Here is a 25,000-nt window from a genome sequence, read left to right on the forward strand (position 1 = left end):
GAAAGATGAACGTTTTTTTTCTCTGTGTGTACTTACTAACAATGCTATGAGAACTAACCTCATGGAATGTCCTCATTACACTATCTCTCTCTGTACTAATGATTAACCTCTTGTTTTTAAGCTTGTGTATATTTAAAAAAAAAACTACTAACCTTCTCGAGCACCATCATTCTCTCTTTTGGTGTAAGTCCTTATTGAGTTCAACAGTTCTGTCGTCTTTCTTTTTTTATCCTTTTCTGCTCCCCCCCCACCCTCTTCCCCCACCCCGTCCTTCCCTCCCTCCCTCTCTCCCTCCCTCCCTCCCTCTCTCCCTCCCTCCCTCTCTCCTCCCTCCCTCCCTCCCTCCCTCCCTCCCGCCTGCCCGCTATTAACCCGTGAAGCATTCTGGCATTGGACACGCAATGGTAAACAAACTACATTATCTGGTAGATATCATTCTTATTGTCTTATCGTTTGGGTTGGTGTGGTTCTTTCTCTTTTTTTTTAAGTTCCCAGTTTCTTTCTGCCACCCTCCCCCCACCCCACCCCCCCCACTCCACCCCCTCAACGTCCGCCCGTTTGGGTGGGTGAAACGAGGCGAATTACGACCCACGAAACCCCACCCCCCCCCCCCACTCCTAATAATCTCAGATAATCTCTCGATGTGTTCAGGTTTGATGAGTTTTCAGTTTGCTTTTCACACGGCCGTTTGGAGTCCCTTCCATCCATCGCACCTCGTGTCCCTTCGCTCCATCACCACCCGTTACCTCCCCCCCACTTCCCCCCCTCCTCCCCGCCTCCTACCCCACTCCCTGCTCCTCCCCGCCTCCCTCCTGCACCTCTCTGCTCCTCCTCGTCCCCTGCCCCCTCCTCCGCTCCGCCCCCTCCTCTCCTCCCTCCTCTGCCCCCTCCTCACCCCTCCTCTCCCCCTCCCCCCTCTTCCCCCCACACTCCTCCCCCCACCACTCCTCCACCTCCCCACTCCTCCCCCCACTCCTCCCCCTTTCCCCTCCTCCACTCCACCCACTCCTCTCCTCCCCCTCCCTCCTCCTGCCCTCCTTCTACCCCTCCTCCTCCCCCTCCCCCATCCCCCTCCTCCTCCCCCTCCCCTATCCCCCTCCTCCTCCCCCTCCCCCATCCCCCTCCTCCTCCCCTTCACCCTACCCCTCCTCCCTTTCCCTCCAACCTTACTGTCCTCCCTCTCCGTTGGCTCTCTCTCCCCTCCTCCCATGTCCCTCCACTCTCTCTCTCTCTCTCCCCCTCCTCCCCCTCAGCCCCTGTCTCCCCCTCATCCCCCTCTCCCCTCTCTCTCTCTCTTCATCCCTCCCTTCACTCTCTCTCTCTCCCTCCGCCCCATCCCCCTCCTTCCCCACCACCTTCTCCCTCCCCCCTTCTTCCCCTCCGTCCTCTCTCCCCCTCCTCCGCTCTGCCCCCCTCCCCCTCCCCCCACCACCCTCTCTCTCCCCTCCCCCCACCACCCTCTCTCTCCCCTCCTCCCCCTCCACCTTCTCCCCTCCTCCTTCTCCACCCTCTCACCGCCCACCACCCCCCGGCTCTCTGTCTCTCCCTCCGTCCACCCACTTCGCTTTCTCTCCTCCACTCCCTTCATCTCTGTCCATCCCACCCTCCTCCCCTCTCCCCTCCTTTCTCCTCTCTCTCCCTCCAACCCCACCCTCCTCCCCTCTCCCCTCCTCCCCTCTCCCCTCCTTTCTCCTCTCTCCCTCCAACCCCACCCTCATCCCCTCTCCCCCCCTCCTCCCTCCTACCCCACCTCCCCTCCCCCCCCCACCCCCTCTGCTGCCCACTTGTCCGGGGTGAGACTGGAGGACGGCACCGAGCCTTCCCATTCTTTCTTCCGTTTCTCCTTCCCGATTACGTTATGGATTTTGTGTCGGGCAGTTGTTGGGGGGGGGGGGGGACACGGCGAGGGGGTGGGGGACTTCCTCCCCCCTGTCTCCTCCCCCCAAACCCCCTCCAGTCCCTCACACCGAGGACGAGATGGGATTAGAACGGGGGAGGGGGGGTGGAGGAGTGGGTGGGTGGGGGGTGGGGTGGGGCGGAGGGGGCAGTAGGGGAGGGTGGGGCAGGTGGGAGAAGAGGGGGTATCTCTCCACCCACCTTCCCCTCCACCCATACCACCCCCCCCCAGCCTTCCCCGTACCTGTCCACCCATTCCACCATCCCCCCCCCCAACAATTTCTCCTCCAAACCCCCTCCCTACCTCCCCTTACCACCCCCCCACCACCACCACCACCACCAACCCCCTTCTCCCCCTCCAACCCAATCCACCCCCCCCCCCCCCCCCCCCCAGCTATTCCATCTTGCATGGCATGTAGGGACTTGTGTAGCATGCCTTGGCCCTGTCTGCTTTGCCTGTGTCCCCCACCTCATCATGTTTTGCGTGTGCGTGTGTGTGTATGTGTGTGCGTGTGCGTCTTTCTTTCTCTTCCTCTATGTGTGTGTGTGTCTCTCTCTCTCTGTCTCTCTCTATCTCTCTCGCTGCTCGTCCATTCCCCCCGCATGCTATTCCCGACATCTTTCTTCAGGGAGAAATATTTCCATTTTCCAAAGGGAGAGCTCCCACATTTTGCCCTCGAGGCCGTTGCCTTTTGTTCCCTCGCACTCCGTTCTCCCTCCATACCCTCACCGTGACAACTCAGTGGGCGCGACGCTCTGCCCCGAGATCCCCCCACCAAGACTCGCCTCTCTTCCCTCCCAGCAGGAATTTGGTTGGGGGGGGGGGGAGCAGGAGTGCGCTGCCGGAAATATCCCGCCTCTCCGTTCCGCTGCGGTCCGTCAGTCATCGTTTGACATCGCGCGGCGATCAGGCCAGGTCACTGACCTGGGGACGGATTCGCTCGAAAGATATCGACTGTGGCCCATTTATTGGCCTGGGGGGGCCTTCACCTGACCACACCGAGGTTTCCGTCACTTCGCGGGATGTAGAATTAGGACTGTTAGCTCTGACTGCACTCGAGGCAAGCGTCGTAGGATTCCTCAAGTGCTGTACAGGTAGAAATTTGATTTGATTTATTATTGTCACATGTACTGGGATACAGTGAAAAGTATTGTTTCTTGCGCACTATACAGACAAAGCATACCGTTCATAGAGAAGGAAAGGAGAGGGTGCAGAATGTAGTGTTACAGTCACAGCGAGGGTGTAGAGAAAGATCAGCTTAATGCCAGGTAGGTCCAGGGACCCGTGTTTGATTCCCTGCATGGGCCACTGTCTCTGTGAAGTCTGCACGTTCTCCCTGTGTCTGCATGGGTTTTCTCCAGGCCTCCCACAGTTCAAAGATGTGCAGGTTAGGGGGATTGGCCATGCTAAATTACCCCTTAGTGTCCAAAGATGTGCAGGTTAGGTGGATTGGCCATGCTAAATTGCCCCTTAGTGTCCAAAGATGTGCAGGTTAGGTGGATTGGCCATGCTAAATTGCCCCTTAGTGTTAGGGGCATTAGCTAGGTTAATGTGTGGGGTCACGGGAATAGTTCCTGGGTGGGAATGTGGCCGCTGCAGAATGGGCCGAATGGCCTCCTTCTGCACTGTAGGGATTCGGTGATTCTCATGCAAGATCTTTTTCTGTAAATTCCTGAGATGATGGAACGTCGCTGGCTGGGTCCAGTATTTATTCCCATTCCAAATTGCCCCCTTGAGAAGGTGGTGAGTGATCCACCATCATGAACCCGCCAAGTCCCCATGTGGTGTAGGTACACCCACAGTGCTGTTAGGGAGGGAGTTCCAGGATTTTGACCCCAGCCACAGTGAAGGAACGGCCGATATATTTCCAAGTCGGGATGGTGAGTGGCTCGGAGGGGAACTTGCAGGGGGTGGTGTTCCCCATGTGTCTGCTGCCCCCCCCTTGTCCTTCTAGGTGGTAGAGGTGGTGGGTTTGGAAGGTGCTGTGGAAGGAGCCTTGGCGAGTCGCTGCAGTGCATCTTGTAGATGGTACACACTGCTGTCACTGTGCGTCGGTGGTGGAGGGAGTGAATGTTTGTGGTCAGTGTGTCGATCGAGCGGGGCTGCTTTGTCCTGGATGGTGTCGAGCTTCTCGAGTGTTTTTGGGAGCCGCACTCATCCAGGCAAGTGGGGATTATTCCATCACACTCCTGACCTGTGTCCTTGTAGATGGTGGACAGGCTTTGGGGGGGCAGTCAGGAGGTGGGTTACTCTCTGCAGGATTCCCAGTGGACAGGCTTTGCGGGGGGGAGTCAGGAGGTGAGTTACTCTCCGCAGGATTCCCAGTGGACAGGCTTTGGGGGTAGTCAGGAGGTGAGTTACTCTCCGCAGGATTCCCAACCTCTGACCTGCTCTGGGAGCCACAGTGTTTATATGGCTGGGTCCAGTTCAATTACTTGTCAATGGTAACCCTCCCACACACACACACACACACACACACACACACACACGTACTCTCTCTTTCACACACTCTCTCTCTCACACACTCTTTCACACACTCTCTCTCTCTCACACACACACTCCTCTCTCTTTCTCACTCACTTACACACTCTCACTCTCTCTTACACAGTCTCTCTCTCTCACACACACACATACACACACACACTCTCTCACACACTCTCTCATACTCTCTCTCACACACACTCTCTCACACACACACTCTCTCTCCTCACACACACACGCTCTCTTTCACACACACACTCTCTCACACACACACACACACATACACACACACACACACTCTCTCCTTCTCTGTCACACACACACGCACACAGACACATACACTCTCACACACTCTGTGTCTCACACACTCTCTCACTCTCTCTCTCTCACACACACGCACTCTCTCTCACATTCTCTCTCTCACACTCCCTCTCTCACACACACACACACACACACTCTCACACACACACTCTCTCTCACATTCTCTCTCTCTCACACACACTCTCTCTCATACACACACACACTCTCTCTCATACACACACACACTCTGTCTCTCATACACACTGTCTTCTCTCACTCACACACACACACACTCTCTGACACACACTCTCACTCACTCTCTCTCTCACACACACTCTCTCTCACACATTCTCTCTCTCAAACTCCCTCTCTCACACACACACATGCTCTCTGACACACACTCTCACTCTCTCTCTCTCTCTCTCACATTCTCTCTCTCTCTCTCTCACTCTCTTTCTCACACACACAGCGAACCTCACGCTGCGTCCCAAACAATTATACTGGGGGCCCTGGCACCTTCTCCGAATAAAATTCAGATAAAACGCAGTGGGAAGCCAGCAAATAACAGAGTAATTACCCGTAATTAGCTAACGAAAAGGTGCGCTGAGAGATAGTGTCACAGTAAGCTGACTCCCAGTGGCGTAGTGAGGCTGCTGGAGTCCCTGGTGGAAAATTATTCGCTCTCTGAAGTTGATCGATTGTCAAGAGCCGGGCGTGATTGAAATGCTTTCTTTGTGTCTCTTGGCCGCAGCCCTCGTGGGAGAGGGAGGGCGTGGAGCGGAGGTGGGGTGGGGGGGAGCAGAGGGGGGGGGCTAATCATTCCCACAACCCCTCGGACCAGTCAAAGAGAGGGCACGCCCCCTGTCTTGACCCCAGTCGAGGAAAGGGCTCAGAGGCCGGGGGAGGGGTTGTGGGGGGGTGGGGGGGGGGTGGCATTTCATCAGCGCAACATCCCGACATCTCGGGGGGGGGGGGGCCAAAGAGAGAGCCGTCATCCCCTCCCCCTCCCCCTCCCGCCGCCACCCCAACGCACCCCTAAACTTTTCTTTGTGTCCCAAGTTTACATTAACACCGCGGTGAAGTTGCTGTGAAAATCCCCCTCGTCGCCGCAGACTCCTGTCCGGCTTACACTGGGGGAGAATTTAGCTCCCTAACCGGCACGTCCTTCGGACTGCGGGAGGAAACCGCAGCACCCGGAGGGAACCCACGCAGAGACGGGGAGAATGTGCGGACTCCTCACAGACGGTGACCCGAGGCCGGGAATCGAACCCGGGTCCCTGGAGCCGTGAGGCAGCAGCAGCGGCGCTAACCCACTGCGCCACTCGGAGGACTGAACTGACGGAATATTCTCCTTGTTGACCACCCTTGCCAACTGAGGCGTGAGCGATATATTCTTTCCTCAACTCAGAATTGTGAAGTGGGGGGACAAGGCAGGGGTGTTGTTGGGGGGGGTGGTGGGGGAGTGGGTGGCAGAAAAGCAGGTCATGCCACCCGCCCTGCCTGTGTCACCTCCCACATAACCAGGTGGCACAGTGGGTTAGCGCTGCTGCCTCACAGCGCCAGGGGACCCGGGTTCGATTCCCGGCCTCGGGTCACTGTCTGTGCGGAGTCTGCATGTTCTCCCCGTGTCTGCGTGGGTTTCCTCCGGGTGCTCCGGTTTCCTCCCACAGTCCGAAAGGCGTGCTGGTTAGGTGCTAAATTCTCCCTCAGTTGTACCCGAGCAGGCGCCGGAGTGTGGCGACTGGAGGGATTTTCGCAGTAACTTCATTGCAGTGTGAATGTAAGCCTTGCTTATGACACACTCTGAAATAAATTCAATTTGAAATAATGAACGGTGGAGCAGGCCAGATGGGCTGAATGGCCTCGTCCACTCATTCCCTGAATACCACAGTGCAGAAGAGGCCCATCGAACCTGTACTGATGCATGAAAAGCCCTATCTGCCCACCTACTCCCACTCGCCAGCACTTGGTACCGTAGCCCTGAATGTTACGGTGTGCCAAGTGCCCATCCAGGTACTGTTTAAAGGATGTGGGGCATCCTGCCTTCACCACCCTCCTGGGCAGCGCATTCCAGACCTTCACCACCCTCTGGGGAAAAAAAGCTTCTCCTCAAATCCCCCCCAAACCCTCACTTTTAACTTGTGTCCCCTTGTAACTGACCCTCCAGCGAAGGGGAACAGCTGCCCCCCTATTCACTCTGACCCTCATAATCTTGTACCCCTCGATCAGGTTGCTCCCCCCCCCGCAACCGCGATCACATCCTTCCTATAATGTGGTGACCAGGACTGCGCCCAGTGCTCCAGCTGTGGTCTCACCAAAGCTCTACACAACTCCCAACATGACCTCTGGATAAAAGCCAATTATTGCGGATACTAGAACTTGAAACCAAAAGAGAAAATGCAGGAAAATCTCAGCAGGTTCTGGCAGCATCTGTAAGGGGAGAAAAGGGTTTCAAGTCCAGACCACCCTTTGACAAAATCCTGGAACTTCCTCCCTAACAGCACTGTGGGTGTACCTACACCACACACACGGGGGACTAACTGATGTCCAATCACAATCCTGGAACTCCCTCCCTAACAGCACTGTGGGTGTACCTACACCACACACACGGGGGACTAACTGATGTCCAATCACAATCCTGGAACTCCCTCCCTAACAGCACTGTGGGTGTACCTACACCACACACACACACGGGGACCGACTGATGTCCAATCACAATCCTGGAACTCCCTCCCTAACAGCACTGTGGGTGTACCTACACCACACACACACACGGGGACCGACTGATGTCCAATCACAATCCTGGAACTCCCTCCCTAACAGCACTGTGGGTGTACCTACACCACACACACACGGCGGGGACTGACTGATGTCCAATCACAATCCTGGAAACTCCCTCCCTCACCGCGCTGTGGGTCAACCCACAGGACGGGGACTGCCGCGATTCAACAAGGCAGCTCACCACCACTTTGTCAAGGGGCAACTGGAGGAGGGCAATAAATGCTGGACCCACCCCAGCGACGCCCATAGCCCAGGAATGAATGAAGACAAGACACGCCATTGCCCGCGGAGGCCTGAAGGTCACAAGAAATCTGCTGGAAATGCGAGACCTTCCTCTTATCTCGGAGAATTACACTGCCTGCGCGCAGGCACCACTCAGCCGCACCCCCCTGCCCACCCCCGGAGCTATTTAATATGGCTGAGATACCGGTCCACAGGCTAGTCGCGTTCCATCCAAATTAATTAACTGTGCCCCTTAAGGAGTTGTTAAAAAGCTCTTTAGACACATTACGGGCATATCATTTACAGCAAGGAAGAATAACTCGAAGGAGGAACGGACTATAAATAAGGGATGTTTGGCTGCGACTATCAGCGTGCAGTTTCGCATGGCAGTCAGAAGGCAAGTTATTCATAGAAGCATAGAAAAAAAAACTACAGCACAATACAGGCCCTTCAGCCCACAAAGTTGCGCCGATGATATCCCTACCTCCTAGGCTTACCTATAACCCTCTATCTTCATAAGTTCCGTACTTATCTAAAAGTCTCTTTAAAAGACCCGATTGAATTTGCCTCCTCCACCACCGACGGCACCCATTCCACCCACCCACCACCCTCTGAGTGAAAAACTTACCCCTGACATCTCCTCTACCTGCTCCCCAGCACCTTAAACCTGTGTCCCTCTCGTAGCGGCCATTCCAGCCCTGGGGAAATAGCCTCCGAGAATCCACCCAATCTATACCTCTCAACATCTTATAAATCTCTATCAGGTCACCCTCTCATCCTTCGTCTCTCCAAGGGAGAAAAGACCGAGCTCCCTCAACCTATCCTCATAAAGCATGCCTCCCAATCCAGGCAACATCCTTGTAAATCTCCTCTGCACCCTTTCCATGGCTTCCACATCCTTCCTGTAATGAGGCACACAGAGGGATCTGGGTGTGCAGGTCCACAGATCCTTGAAGGTGGCCACACAGGTGGAGAAGGTGGTGAAGAAGGCATAGGGCATGCTTGCCTTTATAGGACGGGGTATAGAGTATAAAAGTTGGCGTATGATGTTGCAGCGGTATAGAACGTTGGTTAGGCCACATTTGGAATACCGCGTCCAGTTCTGGTCGCCACACTACCAGAAGGACGTGGAGGCTTTGGAGAGAGTGCAGAGGAGGTTTACCAGGATGTTGCCTGGTATGGAGGGTCTGAGCTATGAGGAGAGATTGGGTAGACTGGGGTTGTTCTCCCTGGAGAGACGGAGGATGAGGGGAGACCTGATAGAGGTGTATAAAATTATGAAGGGTATAGATAGGGCAAAGAATGGGAAACTTTTTCCCAGGTTGGAGGTGACGAACATGAGGGATCAAGGTGAGGGGGGGGTGAGGTTTAACTCCGATATCAGAGGGACGTATTTTACACAGAGGGTGGTGGGGGCCTGGAATGCACTGCCAAGTAGGGTGGTGGAGGCGGACATCCTTTAAGACTTATCTGGATAGCCACATGAACAGACTGGGAATGGGGGGATGCAGAAGAATGGTCTAGTTGGACCAATGAGTGGGGTAGGCTTGGAGGGCTGAAGGGCCTGTTTCCTGTGCAGTGTTGTTCTTTGAGGCGACCAGAACTGAGCTCAGTACTCCAAGTGGGGTCTGACTAGGGTCCTATACAGCTGCAACATTATCTCCCAACTCCTAAACTCAATCCCTCGATCGATGAAGGCCAGTACACCATCTGCCTTCTTAACCACAGCATCAACCTACGCAACTGCTTTGAGCGTCCTATGAACCCGGACCCCCAAGATCCTTCTGATCTTCCACACTGCCAAGAGTCCTATATTATATTCATGTGGAGAGGGCTAGCATACAAGAGCAGGGAATGTACTTCTGAGGCTGCGTAGGTCAGACCCCATTTGGAGTATTGTGAGCAGCTTTGGGCCCCGTATCTAAGGAAGGGTGTGCCGGCCTTGGAAAGGATCCAGAGGAGGTTACAAGAATGATACAAAGAACAAAAACGGCCCAGGAAACAGGCCCTTTGGCCCAACGAGCCCGCGCCGCCATTTTAACATTACCAGTCCCCCCCCTCCACCCATGACCCTTATCTATTGTTTTATGGCCATCCACATTGAGGGAAACTAATTTAGGGACAATTTATTACTCCCAATCAGCCTAATAGCACATCTTTGGGGTGTGGGAGGAAACCGGAGCACCCGGAGAAAACCCACGCAAGCATGGGGAGAATGCGCAAACTCCCACAGACACCGGCCCAAATCCACGTACCTGCACAGCAATCAGTGATAGTCACTGAGCTCTCGTGTCAAGTCTTAAAGGTACAGACAACGCGAGTGGAGAGAGGGTTTAGCACAACGTTAAAGAGACGTGTATTGTCTCCAGACAGGACAGTTAGTGAGATTTTGCAAACCCAGGCAAGTTGTGGGGGTTACAGATAGTGTGACATGAACCCAAGATCCTGGTTGAGGCCGTCCTAATGCTTGTCTATCAGTTTCTGATCAGCGATCTTGCAAATGGGATTTTGCCTATATATGCCTTTATAAGACCCTGGTCAGACCCCACTTGGAGTACTGTGCGCAGTTCTGGTCGCCTCACTACAGGAAGGATGTGGAAGCTATTGAAAGGGAGGAGATTTACAAGGATGTTGCCTGGATTGGGAGGCATGCCTTATGAGGATAGGTTGAGGGAGCTCGGGCTTTTCTCCCTGGAGAGACGGAGGTTGAGAGGCGACCTGATAGAGGTTTATAAGATGTTGAGAGGTATAGATAGGGTGGATTCTCAGAGACTATTTCCCAGGGCTGGAATGGTCGCTACGAGAGGACACAGGTTTAAGGTGCTGGGGAACAGGTACAGAGGAGATGTCAGGGGTAAGTTTTTCACTCAGAGGGTGGTGGATGAGTGGAATCGGCTGCCGTCGGTGGTGGTGGAGGCGAACTGGCTGGGGTCCTTTAAAAGACTTCTGGATGAGTACATGGGATTTAATGGGATTGGGGGGTTATAGATAGTTCTATGGCTTGGTAGGTATGGAAATGATCGGCGCAACTTGTGGGCCGAAGGGCCTGTTTGTGCTGTACTGTTCTATGTTCTATGTTCTATGCCCTGTTTGTGAACCTAGCTCTCTGCTCACCCGGTGAACGGGCAGTGCTCCCAAAGCTCGTGCTACCAACTAAACCTTTAACCTGGTGTTGTGAGACTTCTTACTGCGCCCACCCCAGTCCAATGCCGCCATCATGGCTCAGTTTAAAACAGAGACGAGGAGGAATTTCTTCAGCCAGAGAGTGGGGAATCTGTGGAACTGTTTGCCGCAGAGGAGGCCGGGGCGTTGAGTGTCTTTAAGACGGAGACAGATAGGTTCTTGATTAGTGAGGGGATCAGGGGAGAATGGGGGATGAGAAAATGGCGGGGCAGACTCGATGGGCCGAGTGGCCTAATTCTGCTCCTATAGTCTTAATTGTACAGGGGCCTTGGTGAGGCCGCACCTGGAGTATTGGGTGCAGTTTTGGTCTCCTTATCTGAGGAAGGATGTTCCTTGCTACAGAGGGAGCGCAGCGAGGGTTTCCCAGGCTAATTCCTGGGATGAGGAGAGACTAAGTGGGTTAGGATTATATTCACTGGAGTTTAGAAGAGTGAGAGGGGGGAATCTGATAGAAACTTATAAAATTCTAACAGGGTTAGACAGGGTAGATTCAGAAAGGATGTTCCCCATGGTGGGGGGAGTCCAGAACTACGGGGGGGGGGGGGGTGGTCAGAGTTTGAGGATAAGGGGTAAACCTTTTAGGACTGAGGTGAGGAGAGATTCCTTCACCCAGAGAGTGGCGAATGTGTGGCATTATTAAAATTGTAGAACCCCGGCAGTGCAGAAGGAGGCCATTCGGCCCATCGCAGGTCGATTCCTGGGTTGGCAGGCCTGATGTATAAGGAGAGATTGAGTGGGTCAGCGCTGCTGCCTCACGGCGCCAGGCACCCCGGTTCCATTCTGGCCTCGGGTCACTGTCTGTGTGGAGACTGCACATTCTCCCCGTGTCTGCGTGGGTTTCACAGAAGCACGATGCAGGAGATAGGAGGAGGCCATTCGGCCCTTCGAGCCTGCTCCGCCATTCATCATGGGCTGATTGTCCAACTCAATGGCCTCATCCTGCTTTCTCCCCTTTGACCCCAAGTTCTACATCCAGCCGCCTCTTGGATACATTCAATGTTTCGGCGTCAATGACTTCCCGTGGGAATGAGTTCCACCGGGTCTCCTCACCTCCGTCCTAAATGGTCTACCCCCAATCCTCAGCCCCCCTGGTTCTGGACTCCCCTCACCATCAGGAACATCCTCCCTGCATCTCCCCTGTCTAGTCCCGTTAGAATTTTATAAATCTCTATGAGATCTCCCCTCTGAACTCCAGCGAAAACAACCCTGACCTCGTCAGTCTCTCCTCGTACATCAGTCCCCGGGGAATCAGCCTGGTAAACCTTCGCTGCCCTCCCTCGAGAGCGAGAACATCCTTCCTCAGATAAGGAGATTAAAACTGCGCATAATACTCTAGGTGTGGCCTCACCAAGGCCCCTGTACAATCGCAACAACGCATCCCTGGCCCCTGTACTCAAAACCTCTCGCAATGAAGGCCAACATACCACTTGCCTTCTTTACCCGCCTGCTGCACCTGCACGCTTAACTCCAGCGACTGGAGCACCCAGATCCCTCTGCACACTCCCCCTCTCCCAATTTACAGCCATTCTGGTAGTTATCTGCTGCCTCGATTTTGCTTCCAAAGTGAATGACCTCACACTGATCCCAATTAAACTGCATCTGCCATCGATTTGCCCGGCCTGTCCAGATCATTCTGAGGGATCTCTGCGTCCTGGTCACAGATCCCCCTCCCACCCCAACTTGGTGTCACCCGCAAACTTTGAGATGTTACATTTTGTTCCCTCATCCAAATCATTAATATATATTGTAAACCCAGCCCCCACAGTCTGAAAGAGGTGCCGGTTAGGTGGATTGGCCAGGCAAAGTTGCCCCCTAGTGTCAGGGGGGCTAGCAGGGTAAATGTATGAGGTTACAGGAATAGGGTCTGGATGGGACCCTTACGGTGCTGAGTCGATGTAACACGACATTATGAACCCTCTCCTTTCCTTCTCTATGAACGGTATGCTTTGTCTGTATAGCGCGCAAGAAACAATACTTTTCACTGTATCCCAATACACGTGGCAATAATAAATCAAATCAAGTATTCAGCTGATCTTTCTCTACACCCTCGCTGTGACTGTAACACTGCATTCTGCACCCTCTCCTTTCCTTCTCCCCTATGTACTCTATGAACGGTATGCTTTGTCTGTATAGCGCACAAGAAACAATACTTTTCACTATGTCCCAGTACATGTGACAATAATAAATCAAATCAAATGTTAAGTAGATCTTTCTCTACACCCTATCTGTGACCGTAACACTGCATTCTGCACTCTCTCTCCTTTCCTTCTCTATGAACGGTATGCTTTGTCTGTATGGCGCGCAAGAACCAACGCTTTTCATTGTATCCCAATATAAGTGACAATAATAAATCAAATCAAATATTAAGTTGATCTTTCTCTACACCCTAGCTGTGACTGTAACACTACATTCTGCACCCTCTCCTTTCCTTCTCCCCTATGTACTCTATGAATGGTATGCTTTGTCTGTATAGTGCACAAGCAACAATACTTTTCACTGTATCCCAATATAAGTGACAATAATAAATCAAATCAAATATTAAGCTGATCTTTCTCTACACCCTCGCTGTGACTGTAACACTACATTCTGCACCCTCTCCTTTCCTTCTCTATGAACGGTATGCTTTGTCTGTATAGTGTAAAGAAATAATACTTTTCACTGTATCCCAATACATGTGACAATAATAAATCACATCAAATATTGAGCTGATCTTTCTCTACACCCTCGCTGTGACTGTAACACTACATTCTGCACCCTCTCCTTTCCTTCTCCCCTATGTACTCTATGAACGGTATGCTTTGTCTGTGTAGCGCGCAAGAAACAATACTTTTCACTGTATCCCAATACACGTGACAATAATAAATCAAATCAAATCAAATCAAATCATCCAGCTGAAGGCCAGGAATGATCCGGAGCTGATGTGCTTTTGACCAGAAGTCCCTCTCGACAATGGAACTCTCCGTTTCCTTCTCTCCCCTCTATCCCCCCTCTGTGTGTCTCCCTCCTCGCATGAACCCTCGCATGACCTAATTCGACAGCTTTTGAGCGAACGCTGGCTGGGGCCCGCGCGAGGCCCCCCCCCCCCCCCACCCACCACTCCCCACTCCCCCCCCCACCAAAACCCCCCCGCCATTTTATTTTGATGCATGGCTCTGGGCTTGTAGCCAAGAATGCGTTGTCCTCCCTTTGGCCCAGCGACCGGGTGTGGACTAAACCTCTTACTAATACTGTCCGGACGACCGACCCGGGCTTCACGGAGCGCTAACGCCATTTTTGTGTCTGACTCCTCGCTTCCCTTCGACCTCCAGAGTATGGCCACCCTGGGGGGAAAGAAAAGTAAACTAAGCCAACGCTTCCTCTGTCCTGGGTTGGGGGTGGGGAGGGGTTTGGGGTGTGGGGTTGGTGGTGGTTGTCAAATCGGAACCAGCGCCCCATCGATTGGCCACTCTCCACATCTTTTTGTCCTGCCAGCGGGGAAGCCTTCCAAATACAGTGAGGCCTACGCAGCCCCGAGAAGCCTGAATCTACTCAGTTGCCCCAGAATCGCACTTTGGAAGGACAAACCAAAGTAGAACGTACGGGCGAAATGGTAGGAAGAGTGCAGTTGAACAGAGGTTGGGGCCGCAGTTGGGGGGGTGATGGGGAGTTGCCGGGGGGGGGGCGGGGCTGTTGTGGGGTGATGACCATCCCTCGGATGAGTGGGTCTCGCATCCTCAGGTTTACCGCAGTGGGGCGGTTGGAGATGGAGGTCATGCCGAGTGCAGCCCCCCCCCACCCCCCGGCGCCACGTTGGCCCCGCATCGACTTTGACACCACCACCTGCAGCCCTCCACCACCCCCATCCCCACACACACACACCCCCCTCAGCATTCATGGAAGCTGAGGAAACTTGACTGACTTACTGACATAGTTTGGGGAAAGTTGGACAGTTCCTTGACAGCTGCGACACTTCCACAACAGTTCCCTGACAGCTCGGAGGTTAGCCTTGCGGGAATCCGATAGCGAGACACCAAATCAGGTGAATCCTTCAGCCTAGGGTGGGGCTTTTCCCCTGTGAGAGTGGTGCCCCCCACCCCTACCAGAGAGCAGGATGGGATAGCATTGACATCAGAGAGCAGGATGGGATAGCATTGACATCATTCGGTCAGACAACAGGTTTAGAAAGTGTTGCCATCACAATCTGCCTAGCCAAGGGTGGGAATTAGGGGATCATATCACGAGTGGGTCACGCCTTAGCATCACGTTGGCACCTCAGGCACACCCTGAAAGAATGTTCCGGTAAGAGGAAGTCGGGAGCTGTTGGGCAAATAGTTTGGCAACCCCCTAGACGCAAGGGCGCCCAAAGTAGGGCCGATAACACATTCACGGCAGGTTTTTACAATCAAAGCTATGTCTCGAATGGCCCACACTGTATTTGACACGCTCAACGCGGAGGCTTGGCACAGCGACCCTGCTCGCAGCGCCACTCCGAGGGGCGAGCGGCGACGCTGGTTCCGATTTGGCCTGCTCTACCCCCTCGATCAACATCCGCCTACTTCCGTGGGCGCAGGCGGCTGGCTGGAGACCGCGATTTGGAAACCAGATGAGATCAGAAGTAACAAAATCTATGTGCCGAATTTCCCCATCCTGCCTGTAGATTCGAGAATCAGAGGGCACAGACACAAGGTTTGGGGCCATTTTGGACAGCGGCAAGGGGAACTCTCGACACTCCTAATCTGAGGAAGGATGTTCCTTGCTACAGAGGGAGCGCAGCGAAGGTTTCCCAGGCTGATTCCTGGGATGGCAGGATGAGGAGAGACTAAGTGGGATAGGATTGTAATCACTGGAGTTTAGAAGAGTGAGAGGGGGGAATCTGATAGAAACTTATAAAATTCTAACAGGGTTAGACAGGGTAGATTCAGAAAGGATGTTCCCCCATGGTGGGGGGAGTCCAGAACTAGGGGGTCAGAGTTTGAGGATAAGGGGGTAAACCTTTTAGGACTGAGGTGGGGAGAGATTCCGTCACCCAGAGAGCGGTGGAATTCCTCCCCACAGAAAGTAGTTGGGGCCAAAACGTTGTGTGATTTCAGGAAGGAATTAGATATCGGTCTTGGGGGCGAAAGGGATCGAGGGATATTGGGGGGGGGGAGGAAGGGGGGAAATCAGGATATTAAATTTGATGATCAGCCATGATCATAATGAATGGAGGAACGGGGCTGGAAGGACCAAGTGGCCTCCTCCTGCTTCTAGTTTCTATGTTTCTCAGGTGGCACAGTGGGTTAGCGCTGCTGCCTCACAGCGCCAAGGACCCAAGTTCGATTCCTGACTTGGGTCACTGTCTGTGTGGAGTCTGCACATTCTCTCCGTGTCTGCATGGGTTTCATCTGAGTGTTCCGGTTTTCTCTCACAGATGTCTGGGTTAGGTGGATTGGCCATGCTAAATTGCCCCTTAGTGTCCAAAGATGTGTGGGTTAGGTGGATTGGCCATGCTAAATTGTCCGTTAGTGTCCAAAGATATGCAGGTTAGGTGGATTGGTCATCTTAAATTGCTCCTTAGTGTCCAAAGAGATGTAGGTTAGGTGGATTGGCCATGCTAAATTGCCCCTTAGTGTCCAAAGATGTGCAGGTTAGATGGATTGGCCATGTTAAATTGCTCCTTAGTGTCCAAAGATATGCAGGTTAGGTGGATTGGCCATACTAAATTGCCCCTTAGTGTCGGGGTATTAGCTAGGGTAAATGCATGGGGTTGTGAGGATAGGGCCTGGGTGGGATTGTGGTCGGTGCAGACCTGATGGGCCGAATGGCCTCCTTCTGCGCTGTAGGGATTCTACGATTTGAGGTATTGCGTTAGCGTAGAGCGCCCAAACCATCAGGTTCTGTGCTTCTGATCTCTTCCTCATTGCCAGCAGGTAGTGCCCCCCCCAACACCCCCCTTGCCCCCCTCTCCCCGCCACCCCCCCCACCCCCCCCACAACCCTGGGAAATTGGTAGAAGCTTCAACCAATGGGTAAGAGAAGGCAGACATGAAAATGGAGGCCGACCCAGGGTACCTGTGGGGTGTTGCCGAGGCAATTGGTAACGGACTCTATCCCATTCTTTTCTTCCCCCGCTTCCTTCCTTCCTCTCCGCCTCCCCCCCTCCCCCCACCGTCCTCCCTCCCGCACCCACTTCCCGCTCACACACCCCCCCAACGCACACGCACCCCTCCCCCCTCCCCCCCCCACCCCCACCACGCTTGCGGACAGGTCACCATCTCTGTGGACGGGATCCTGACCACCACGGGGTACACGCAGGAAGACTACACCATGCTGGGCTCCGACGATTTCTTCTACATCGGGGGGAGCCCGAGCACGGCGGACCTCCCGGGTTCTCCCGTCAGCAACAACTTCATGGGATGCTTGAAGGACGTGAGTACGCTCCGGGTGACTTGGGTCGGCCCCTTTTACCCGCCCAACCATCGGGGAGACAAGGGTTGACAGCTCACAAAATGGCTGCCAGGCGACGGAGTGCCCTCTGGTGCCGTGGGTTCCATACCGGCCTTGGGTGACGGTTTTGTGCGGAGCCTGCACATTCTCCAATCACATGTCTACGTGGGTTTCCACCGGGTGCTCCAGTTTTCTCTCCAAGATGTGCAGGTTAGGTGGATTGTCCATGCTAAATTGTCCCTTACTGTCCCAAAGATGTGCAGGTTAGGTGGATTGGCCATGCTAAATTGTCCCTTAGTGTCCCAAAGATGTACAGGTTAGGTGGATTGTCCATGCTAAATTGTCCCTTAGTGTCCCAAAGATGTGCAGGTTAGGTGGATTGGCCATGCTAAATTGCCCCTTAGTGTCCCAAAGATGTGTAGGTTAGGTGGATTGGCCATGCTAAATTGTCCCTTAGTTTCCAAAGATGTGCGGGTTATGTGGATTGGCCATGCTAAATTGTCCCTTAGTATCCAAAGATGTACAGGTTAGGGGGATTGGCCATGCTAAATTGCTACTTACTGTCCAAAGATGTGCGGGTTAGGTGGATTAGCCATGCTAAATTGCCTCTTAGTGTCCAAAGATGTGCAGGTTAGGTGGATTGGCCATGCTAAATTACCCCTTAGTATCCAAAGATGTGCAGGTTAGGTGGATTGGCCATGCTAAATTGTCCCTTAGTGTCCCAAAGATGTGCAGGTTAGGTGGATTGGCCATGCTAAATTGCCCCTTAGTGTCCCAAAGATGTACAGGTTAGGTGGATTGGCCATGCTAAATTGCCCCTTAGTGTCCCAAAGATGTACAGGTTAGGTGGATTGGCCATGCTAAATTGTCCCTTAGTGTCCAAAGATGTGCTGGTTCGGTGGACTGGCCATGCTAAATTGTCCCTTAGTTTCCAAAGATGTGCGGGTTATGTGGATTGGCCATGCTAAATTGTCCCTTAGTATCCAAAGATGTGCTGGTTCGGTGGACTGGCCATGCTAAATTGTCCCTTAGTTTCCAAAGATGTACAGGTTAGGTGGATTGGCCATGCTAAATTGCTACTTACTGTCCAAAGATGTGCAGGTTAGGTGGATTGGCCATGCTAAATTGCCCCTAAATGTCCAAAGATGTGTGTGTTAAGGCAACTAGTGGGTAAATACTTGGTGTTATGGAGAACAGTCTGGGTGGGATTGTCCCTTTCTGTCAGGGGTATTACAAAGATCGGGCCTGCCTGCGTGATATTGTTGTGGGTGCAGACTGTATGGGCTGAATGGCCTCCTTCTCACTCTATGGTTCTATGAATAACAGTAAGTGTGAACCCCCTACCCAAACACAAGCTCCCAGAGAGGGATGGGGGAATAGCCCATTAAATAAGACGGGGATCTCGCAGACCAACTCTCTCTGTTGACCCGCAGGTCGTTTACAAGAACAATGACTTCAAGTTGGAGCTCTCCCGCCTCGCCAAGGAGGGCGACTCCAAGATGAAGGTGCACGGGGACCTGGTGTTCAGGTGCGAGAACGTGGCGGCCTTGGACCCGGTCACCTTCGAGGCCCCCGAGGCCTACATCTCGCTGCCCAAGTGGAACACCAAGAAGACGGGCTCCATCTCCTTCGACTTTTGTACCACCGAGCCCAACGGCCTGCTCCTCTTCAGCCACGGCCGGCCACAGGTGCCCAAGGAGGGCCGCGTCGAGCGGGTGCGCAAGGTGGACTACTTTGCCATGGAGCTCCTGGACGGGTTCCTCTTCCTGCTCCTCGACATGGGGTCGGGAGCCATCAAGATCCGGGCCACCAACAAGAAGGTCAACGACGGGGAGTGGTGCCACGTCGATTTCCAGCGGGACGGTCGCTCAGGTACCACGATGGCCTTTGCGTTTGCGCGGCGCCGGGTGGACGGGGAGGGAGGGGAAGGTGGAATGAGGGGAAATGAACGAGGGGGAGCGATAGCCTTTGTGGTTGCATGGCGCAGGGTGGCTGGGGGGGGAGGTGAGCGATGGGAGGGGAGGGGGTGAATGGAGGGGGGGGGAGGGAGGAGGGCGAGCGAGATGGGGGGGGTGAGCAAGGTGGGGGGGTGAACGAGGGGCAGGGGTCAATGGCCCAGTGGGTGAATGGACATTGTCCTATTATCCGAACTGCCCATTGGATGGACATTGACCTGGCTGCCCATTGGATGGACACTGTCCTGACTGCCTATTGGATGGACATTGACCTGGCTGCCCATTGGATGGACACTGTCCCGACTGCCCATTGGATGGACACTGTCCCGACTGCCCATTGGATGGACACTGTCCTGACTGCCCATTGGATGGTCACTGTCCTGACTGCCCATTGGATGGACACTGTCCTGACTGCCCATTGGATGGTCACTGTCCTGACTGCCCATTGGATGGTCACTTCCACATCTTTCTTGTAATGAGGTGACCAGAATTGAGCACAGTACTCCAAGTGGGGTCTGACCAGGGTCATCTCTGTCAAGAATATCCAATTTGAAACCCTGCAAGTTTTAGAATTATATAGCCCATGAAGGTGAACCGAGTTCAGGAGGGAGTCAACCCCTGGAGTGGTGGAACAGAAGCGACGGGCTGAAGGGTCCCTCTCCTGCTCCCATGAATCCTGGAGGCAAGTGGGCCAGAATAAGTTTTACTCCACCTCAGGCAGGAAGGGGACGGCTGGGGTTTTGGGGGTGGGGAGGGGGCGAGCCTCACTTTGAAGGCCTCTTCAAATTTGGGGTATGTCATCGAGAAGTGGTAGCAAGGTCTCTGACCAATGATATCTCAACCTTGCTTTTGATCGTGTGGAGACGCCGGCATTGGACTGGGGTGGGCCCAGTAGGAAGTCTCGCAACACCAGGTTAAAATCCAACAGGTTTTGGGTGGAGAAGTGGCAGATGGACTTCAACCTGGATAAATGTGTAGTGGTCCATTTTGGCAGGTCCAATGGGATGAAGGAGTATAATATCAAGGGTGAGACTCTTAGCAGTGTTGAGGATCAGAAGGAGCTTGGGGTCCGAGTCCATAGGACTCTTAATTTGGCCTTGCACGTGGAGGATGTGGTCAAGAAGGCGTATGGTGTACTGGCCTTCATTAATCGAGGGATTGAGTTTAGGAGTCGGGAGGTAACGCTGCAACTTTATAAGACCCTGGTCAGACCCCACTTGGAGTACTGTGCGCAGTTCTGGTCGCCTCATTACAGGAAGGATGTGGAAGCTATTGAAAGGGTGCAGAGGAGATTTACAAGGATGTTGCCTGGATTGGGAGGCATGCCTTATGAGGATAGGTTAAGGGAGATCTGTCTTTTCTCCCTGGAGAGATGAAGGATGAGAGGCGACCTGATAGAGGTTTATAAGATGTTGAGAGATATAGATAGGGTGGATTCTCAGAGGCTATTTCCCCAGGGCTGGAATGGTCGCTACGAAAGGACACAGGTTTAAGGTGCTGGGGAGTAGGTATAGAGGAGATGTCAGGGGTAAGTTTTTCACTCAGAGGGTGGCGAGTGAGTGGAATCGGCTGCCGTCGGTGGTGGTGGAGGCGAACTCGCTGGGGTCTTTTAAGAGACTTCTGGATGAGTACATGGGATTTAATGGCATTGGGAGTTACAGATAGTTCTATGGCATGGTAGGTATAGATGTGATCGGCGCAACTTGTGGGCCGAAGGGCCTGTTTGTGCTGTACTGTTCTATGTTCTATATTCTATGTGCAGGTTAGGTGGATTGGCTATGCTAAATTGCCCCTTAGTGTCCAAAGATGTGCGGGTTAGGTGGATTGGCTATGCTAAATTGCCCCTTAGTGTCCAAAGATGTGCGGGTTAGGTGGATTGGCCATGCTAAATTGTCCCTTAGTGTCAGGGGGATTATTAGGGTAAATATGTGGGGTTACGGGGATGGGGCGTGGGTGGGACTGTGGTCGGTGCGGACTCTGTTCATTTGCCACCTGACCCGCACCCGTTCCCACCACCTTGGTATTGAAATTGGGTGGGGAAAGCCCCCATAAGGGGCATTGGTGGGTGAAAGACTTGCCGCCTGAGGCCTTGCCTGTATTCCTGTGAAATTGGAAACACAAAGGGAGTTGGGATTTGGGATTCTCTTCAGGTTAATGTGAAGGTTCAGTGGGCAGTTAGGAAGGTAAACACAGTGTTGGCATTCATGTGGAGAGGGGCTAGAATACAAGAGCAGGGATGGACTTCTGAGGCTGAATCAGGCTCTGGTCAGACCCCATCTGAAGCATTGTGAGCAGTTTTGGGCCCCGTGTCTAAGGAAGGATGTGCTGGAAAGGGTCCAGAGGAGGTTCACCAGAAGGGAATAGCGAGGGATTGTCTGATTCCTGGGTGGGATTTTCCGAGCACGCTCATCCCAAAAGCGGAAAATCCCGCCTGAGGTTAATGAACCTTTCCAGTGGCGGACCGTCACTGTGTGCAGTGATGCAGGTAATAATGTAGTGAGGGGATCTCTGTCTCCCTCCCTCTTTCTCTCCCTCTCTCTGTCTCCCTCTCTCTTTCTCTCCCTCTCTCTGTCTCCCTCTCTCTCTCTGTCTCCCTCCCTCTTTCTCTCCCTCTCTCTGTCTCCCCCTCTCTTTCTCTCCCTCTCTCTGTCTCCCTCTCTCTCTCTCTCTCTGTCTCCCTCTCTCTTTCTCTCCCTCTGTCTCCCTCTCTCTTTCTCTCCCTCTCTCTGTCTCCCTCTCTCTTTCTCTCCCTCTCTCTGTCTCCCTCTCTCTCTCTCTCTGTCTCCTTCTCTCTTTCTCTCCCTCTCTCTGTCTCCCTCTCTCTTTCTCTCCCTCTCTCTGTCTCCCTCTCTCTCTCTGTCTCCCTCTCTCTTTCTCTCCCTCTCTCTGTCTCCCTCTCTCTCTCTGTCTCTCTGTCTTTCTCTCTCTGTCTCTCACTCTCTCTCTCGCTCCCTGTCTCACTCTGTCTGTCTGTCTGTCTCTCTCTCTCTCTTTCTTGCTCTCTCTGTCTCTCTGTTTCTCACTCTGTCCCTCTCTCTCTCTCTGTTTGTCCCTCTATCTTTCTCTCTGTTTCTCTCTGTCTGTCTCTGTCTCTCTCTCTCTATATCGCTCTCTGTCACTCTGTCTCTCTTTCTCTCTGTCTCTTTATCTCTCTGTCTCTCTTTATCTCTCTCTGTCTCTGTCTCTCTCTCTCTATATATATCACTCTCTCTCTCTCTCTCTGTTTCTCTCTCTCTGTCTCTCTCTCTCTCTCCCTCTCTCTCTGTCTCTGTCTCTCTCTCTGTCTCTCTCTCTATCTCTCTGTCTCTCTCTCTCTGTCACTCTGTCTCTCTTTGTCTCTCTCTCTGTCTCTCTCTCTCTCCCTGACTCCATGTTCCTGTCTTCTCCCCCCACCCCCTCCCCACCCCCCCGTCCCCTCCGCAGGCTCGATCTCGGTGAACAGCCGCCATTTCCCGTTCGTCGCTAACGGGGAGAGTGAGATCCTGGACCTGGACAGTGACATGTACCTGGGCGGCCTCCCCGACCACAAGCTCGACCTCCTGCTGCCCCCCGAGCTGTGGACCGCCTTCCTCCACTACGGCTACGTGGGCTGCGTGCGCGACCTCTTCATCGACGGGCAGAGCCGTGACGTGCGGCGGCTGGCCGAGATCCAGAACATGGGGGGGGTCAGCGGCTTCTGCTCCCGCGAGACCCTCAAACAGTGCAGCCTGCTGCCCTGCCGCAACGGCGGCCAGTGTCGGGAGGGCTGGAACCGCTACATCTGCGACTGTACCGGCACTGGTTACTTCGGCAAGAACTGTGAGACAGGTAGGTGGCCGGGGGGACCCTCCCCGACGGGTCGCTCTCGGAGAGGGAGGGTGGGGGAACGAGGGGGACGGGGGGGGTGGCCCAGTGGGTTGGCACAGCTGCCTCTTGCCACCAGGGACCCGGGTTCCGGTCCCAAATTGGGTCACTGACTGTGTGGATTCTCCCCGTGTCTGCGTGGGTTTCCGAAAGAAATGTTGGTTAGGTTCATTGGCTGTGCTAAATTGCCCCTTAGTGTCCAAAGATGTGCAGGTTAGGGGTATTGGCCATGCTAAATTGCCCCTTAGTGTCCAAAGATGTGCAGGTTAGGGGGATTGGCCATGCTAAATTGCCCCTTAGTGTCCAAAGATGTGCAGGTTAGATGGATTGGCCATGCTAAATTGCCCCTTAGTGTCCAAAGATGTGCAGGTTAGGGGTATTGGCCATGCTAAATTGCCCCTTAGTGTCCAAAGATGTGCAGGTTAGGGGGATTGGCCATGCTAAATTGCCCCTTAGTGTCCAAAGATGTGCAGGTTAGATGGATTGGCCATGCTAAATTGCCCCTTAGTGTCCAAAGATGTGCAGGTTAGGTGGATTGGCCATGCTAAATTGCCCCTTAGTGTCCAAAGATGTGCAGGTTAGGTGGATTGGCCATGCTAAATTGCCCCTTAGTGTTCAAAGATGTGCAGGTTAGGGGTATTGGCCATGCTAAATTGCCCCTTAGTGTCCAAAGATGTGCAGGTTAGGGGGATTGGCCATGCTAAATTGCCCCTTAGTGTCCAAAGATGTGCAGGTTAGATGGATTGGCCATGCTAAATTGCCCCTTAGTGTCCAAAGATGTGCAGGTTAGGTGGATTGGCCATGCTAAATTGCCCCTTAGTGTCCAAAGATGTGCAGGTTAGATGGATTGGCCATGCTAAATTGCCCCTTAGTGTCCAAAGATGTGCAGGTTAGGTGGATTGGCCATGCTAAATTGCCCCTTAGTGTTCAAAGATGTGCAGGTTAGGTGGATTGGCCATGCTAAATTGCCCCTTAGTGTGCCTACGTGGGATTTTGGGCACCTGCTCTTCCCCTGCCAGCACGGTATGTTTTTGGGGAGGCGGAGGGGTGTGTGTCCCCCACTATTGGCCGGTGGGCTTGCCAACGGGGTTGGCCATTGTTGGCACCCTACATCTGTGGCGGGGTGGGAGTGGAGGAGGGGGACTCCCACCATCAGCGACTATGGGGAGGTCCGTGGCCAGCAGGAAGGCCTGATGGGCTGAATGGTGATGGTTCCAGGATTCCGGTGGGGGGGTTCGCCCCGCTCTCTGGAAAGCGGACCCCCCCCACACCCCCTCTGTAGCCCTTCCCCAGATGTCTCTATCTCAGCTCACACCGTTCCTCTGGGTTTCCCTTGCAGAGGGGACTATCCTCAGCTATGACGGAAGTATGTATATGAAGATCATGTTGCCCAGCGTGATGCACACGGAGGCCGAGGACATCTCCCTCCGCTTCATGTCACAGCGTGCCTACGGCCTTCTCATGGCCACCACCTCGAAACACTCGGCAGACACTCTGAGGCTCGAACTGGACGGGGGACGGGTCAAACTCACTGTCAACTTAGGTAACATTCTCTCCGCCTCTCTCTTTCTATCTCTCCCTCTCTCTTCTACCTCTCCCTCTCTCTTTCTATCTCTCCCTCTCTCTTCTACCTCTCCCTCTCTCTTTCTATCTCTTCTACCTCTCCCTCTCTCTTTCTATCTCTCCCTCTCTGTTTCTGCCTCTCCCTCTCACTCTCTCTCTGTCTCTCTGTTTCTGTCTCTCCCCCCTCGCTCTCTCTGTCTCTCTGTTTCTGTCTCTCCCTCTCTCTCTGTCTCTCTGTTTCTGTCTCTCCCCCCTCGCTCTCTCTGTCTCTCTGTTTCTGTCTCTCCCCCCTCGCTCTCTCTGTCTCTCTGTTTCTGTCTCTCCCTCTCACTCTCTCTCTGTCTCTCTGTTTCTGTCTCTCCCTCTCACTC

General features: G+C 53.6%; 1 protein-coding gene across 1 annotated transcript in view; it reads left to right on the top strand.

Annotated features, from left to right (window-relative positions):
• Positions 1-384: 384 nt before the first annotated feature.
• Positions 385-25,000, top strand: part of LOC145339724 (neurexin-2-like) — a gene marked incomplete at its 3' end in the record, with an annotated part of 87,445 nt that continues 62,829 nt past the window's right edge. The window contains 5 exon segments of the mRNA XM_080184247.1: positions 385-425; positions 17,089-17,250; positions 18,702-19,140; positions 22,647-23,030; positions 24,406-24,609. Coding sequence (XP_080040373.1) covers positions 402-425; positions 17,089-17,250; positions 18,702-19,140; positions 22,647-23,030; positions 24,406-24,609 — 1,213 coding nt within the window.

Source organism: Carcharhinus amblyrhynchos, unplaced genomic scaffold (genome assembly GCF_965287045.1).
Source record: "Carcharhinus amblyrhynchos unplaced genomic scaffold, sCarAmb.v2.hapA scaffold_635, whole genome shotgun sequence".
NCBI classification, from domain to species: domain Eukaryota; kingdom Metazoa; phylum Chordata; class Chondrichthyes; order Carcharhiniformes; family Carcharhinidae; genus Carcharhinus; species Carcharhinus amblyrhynchos.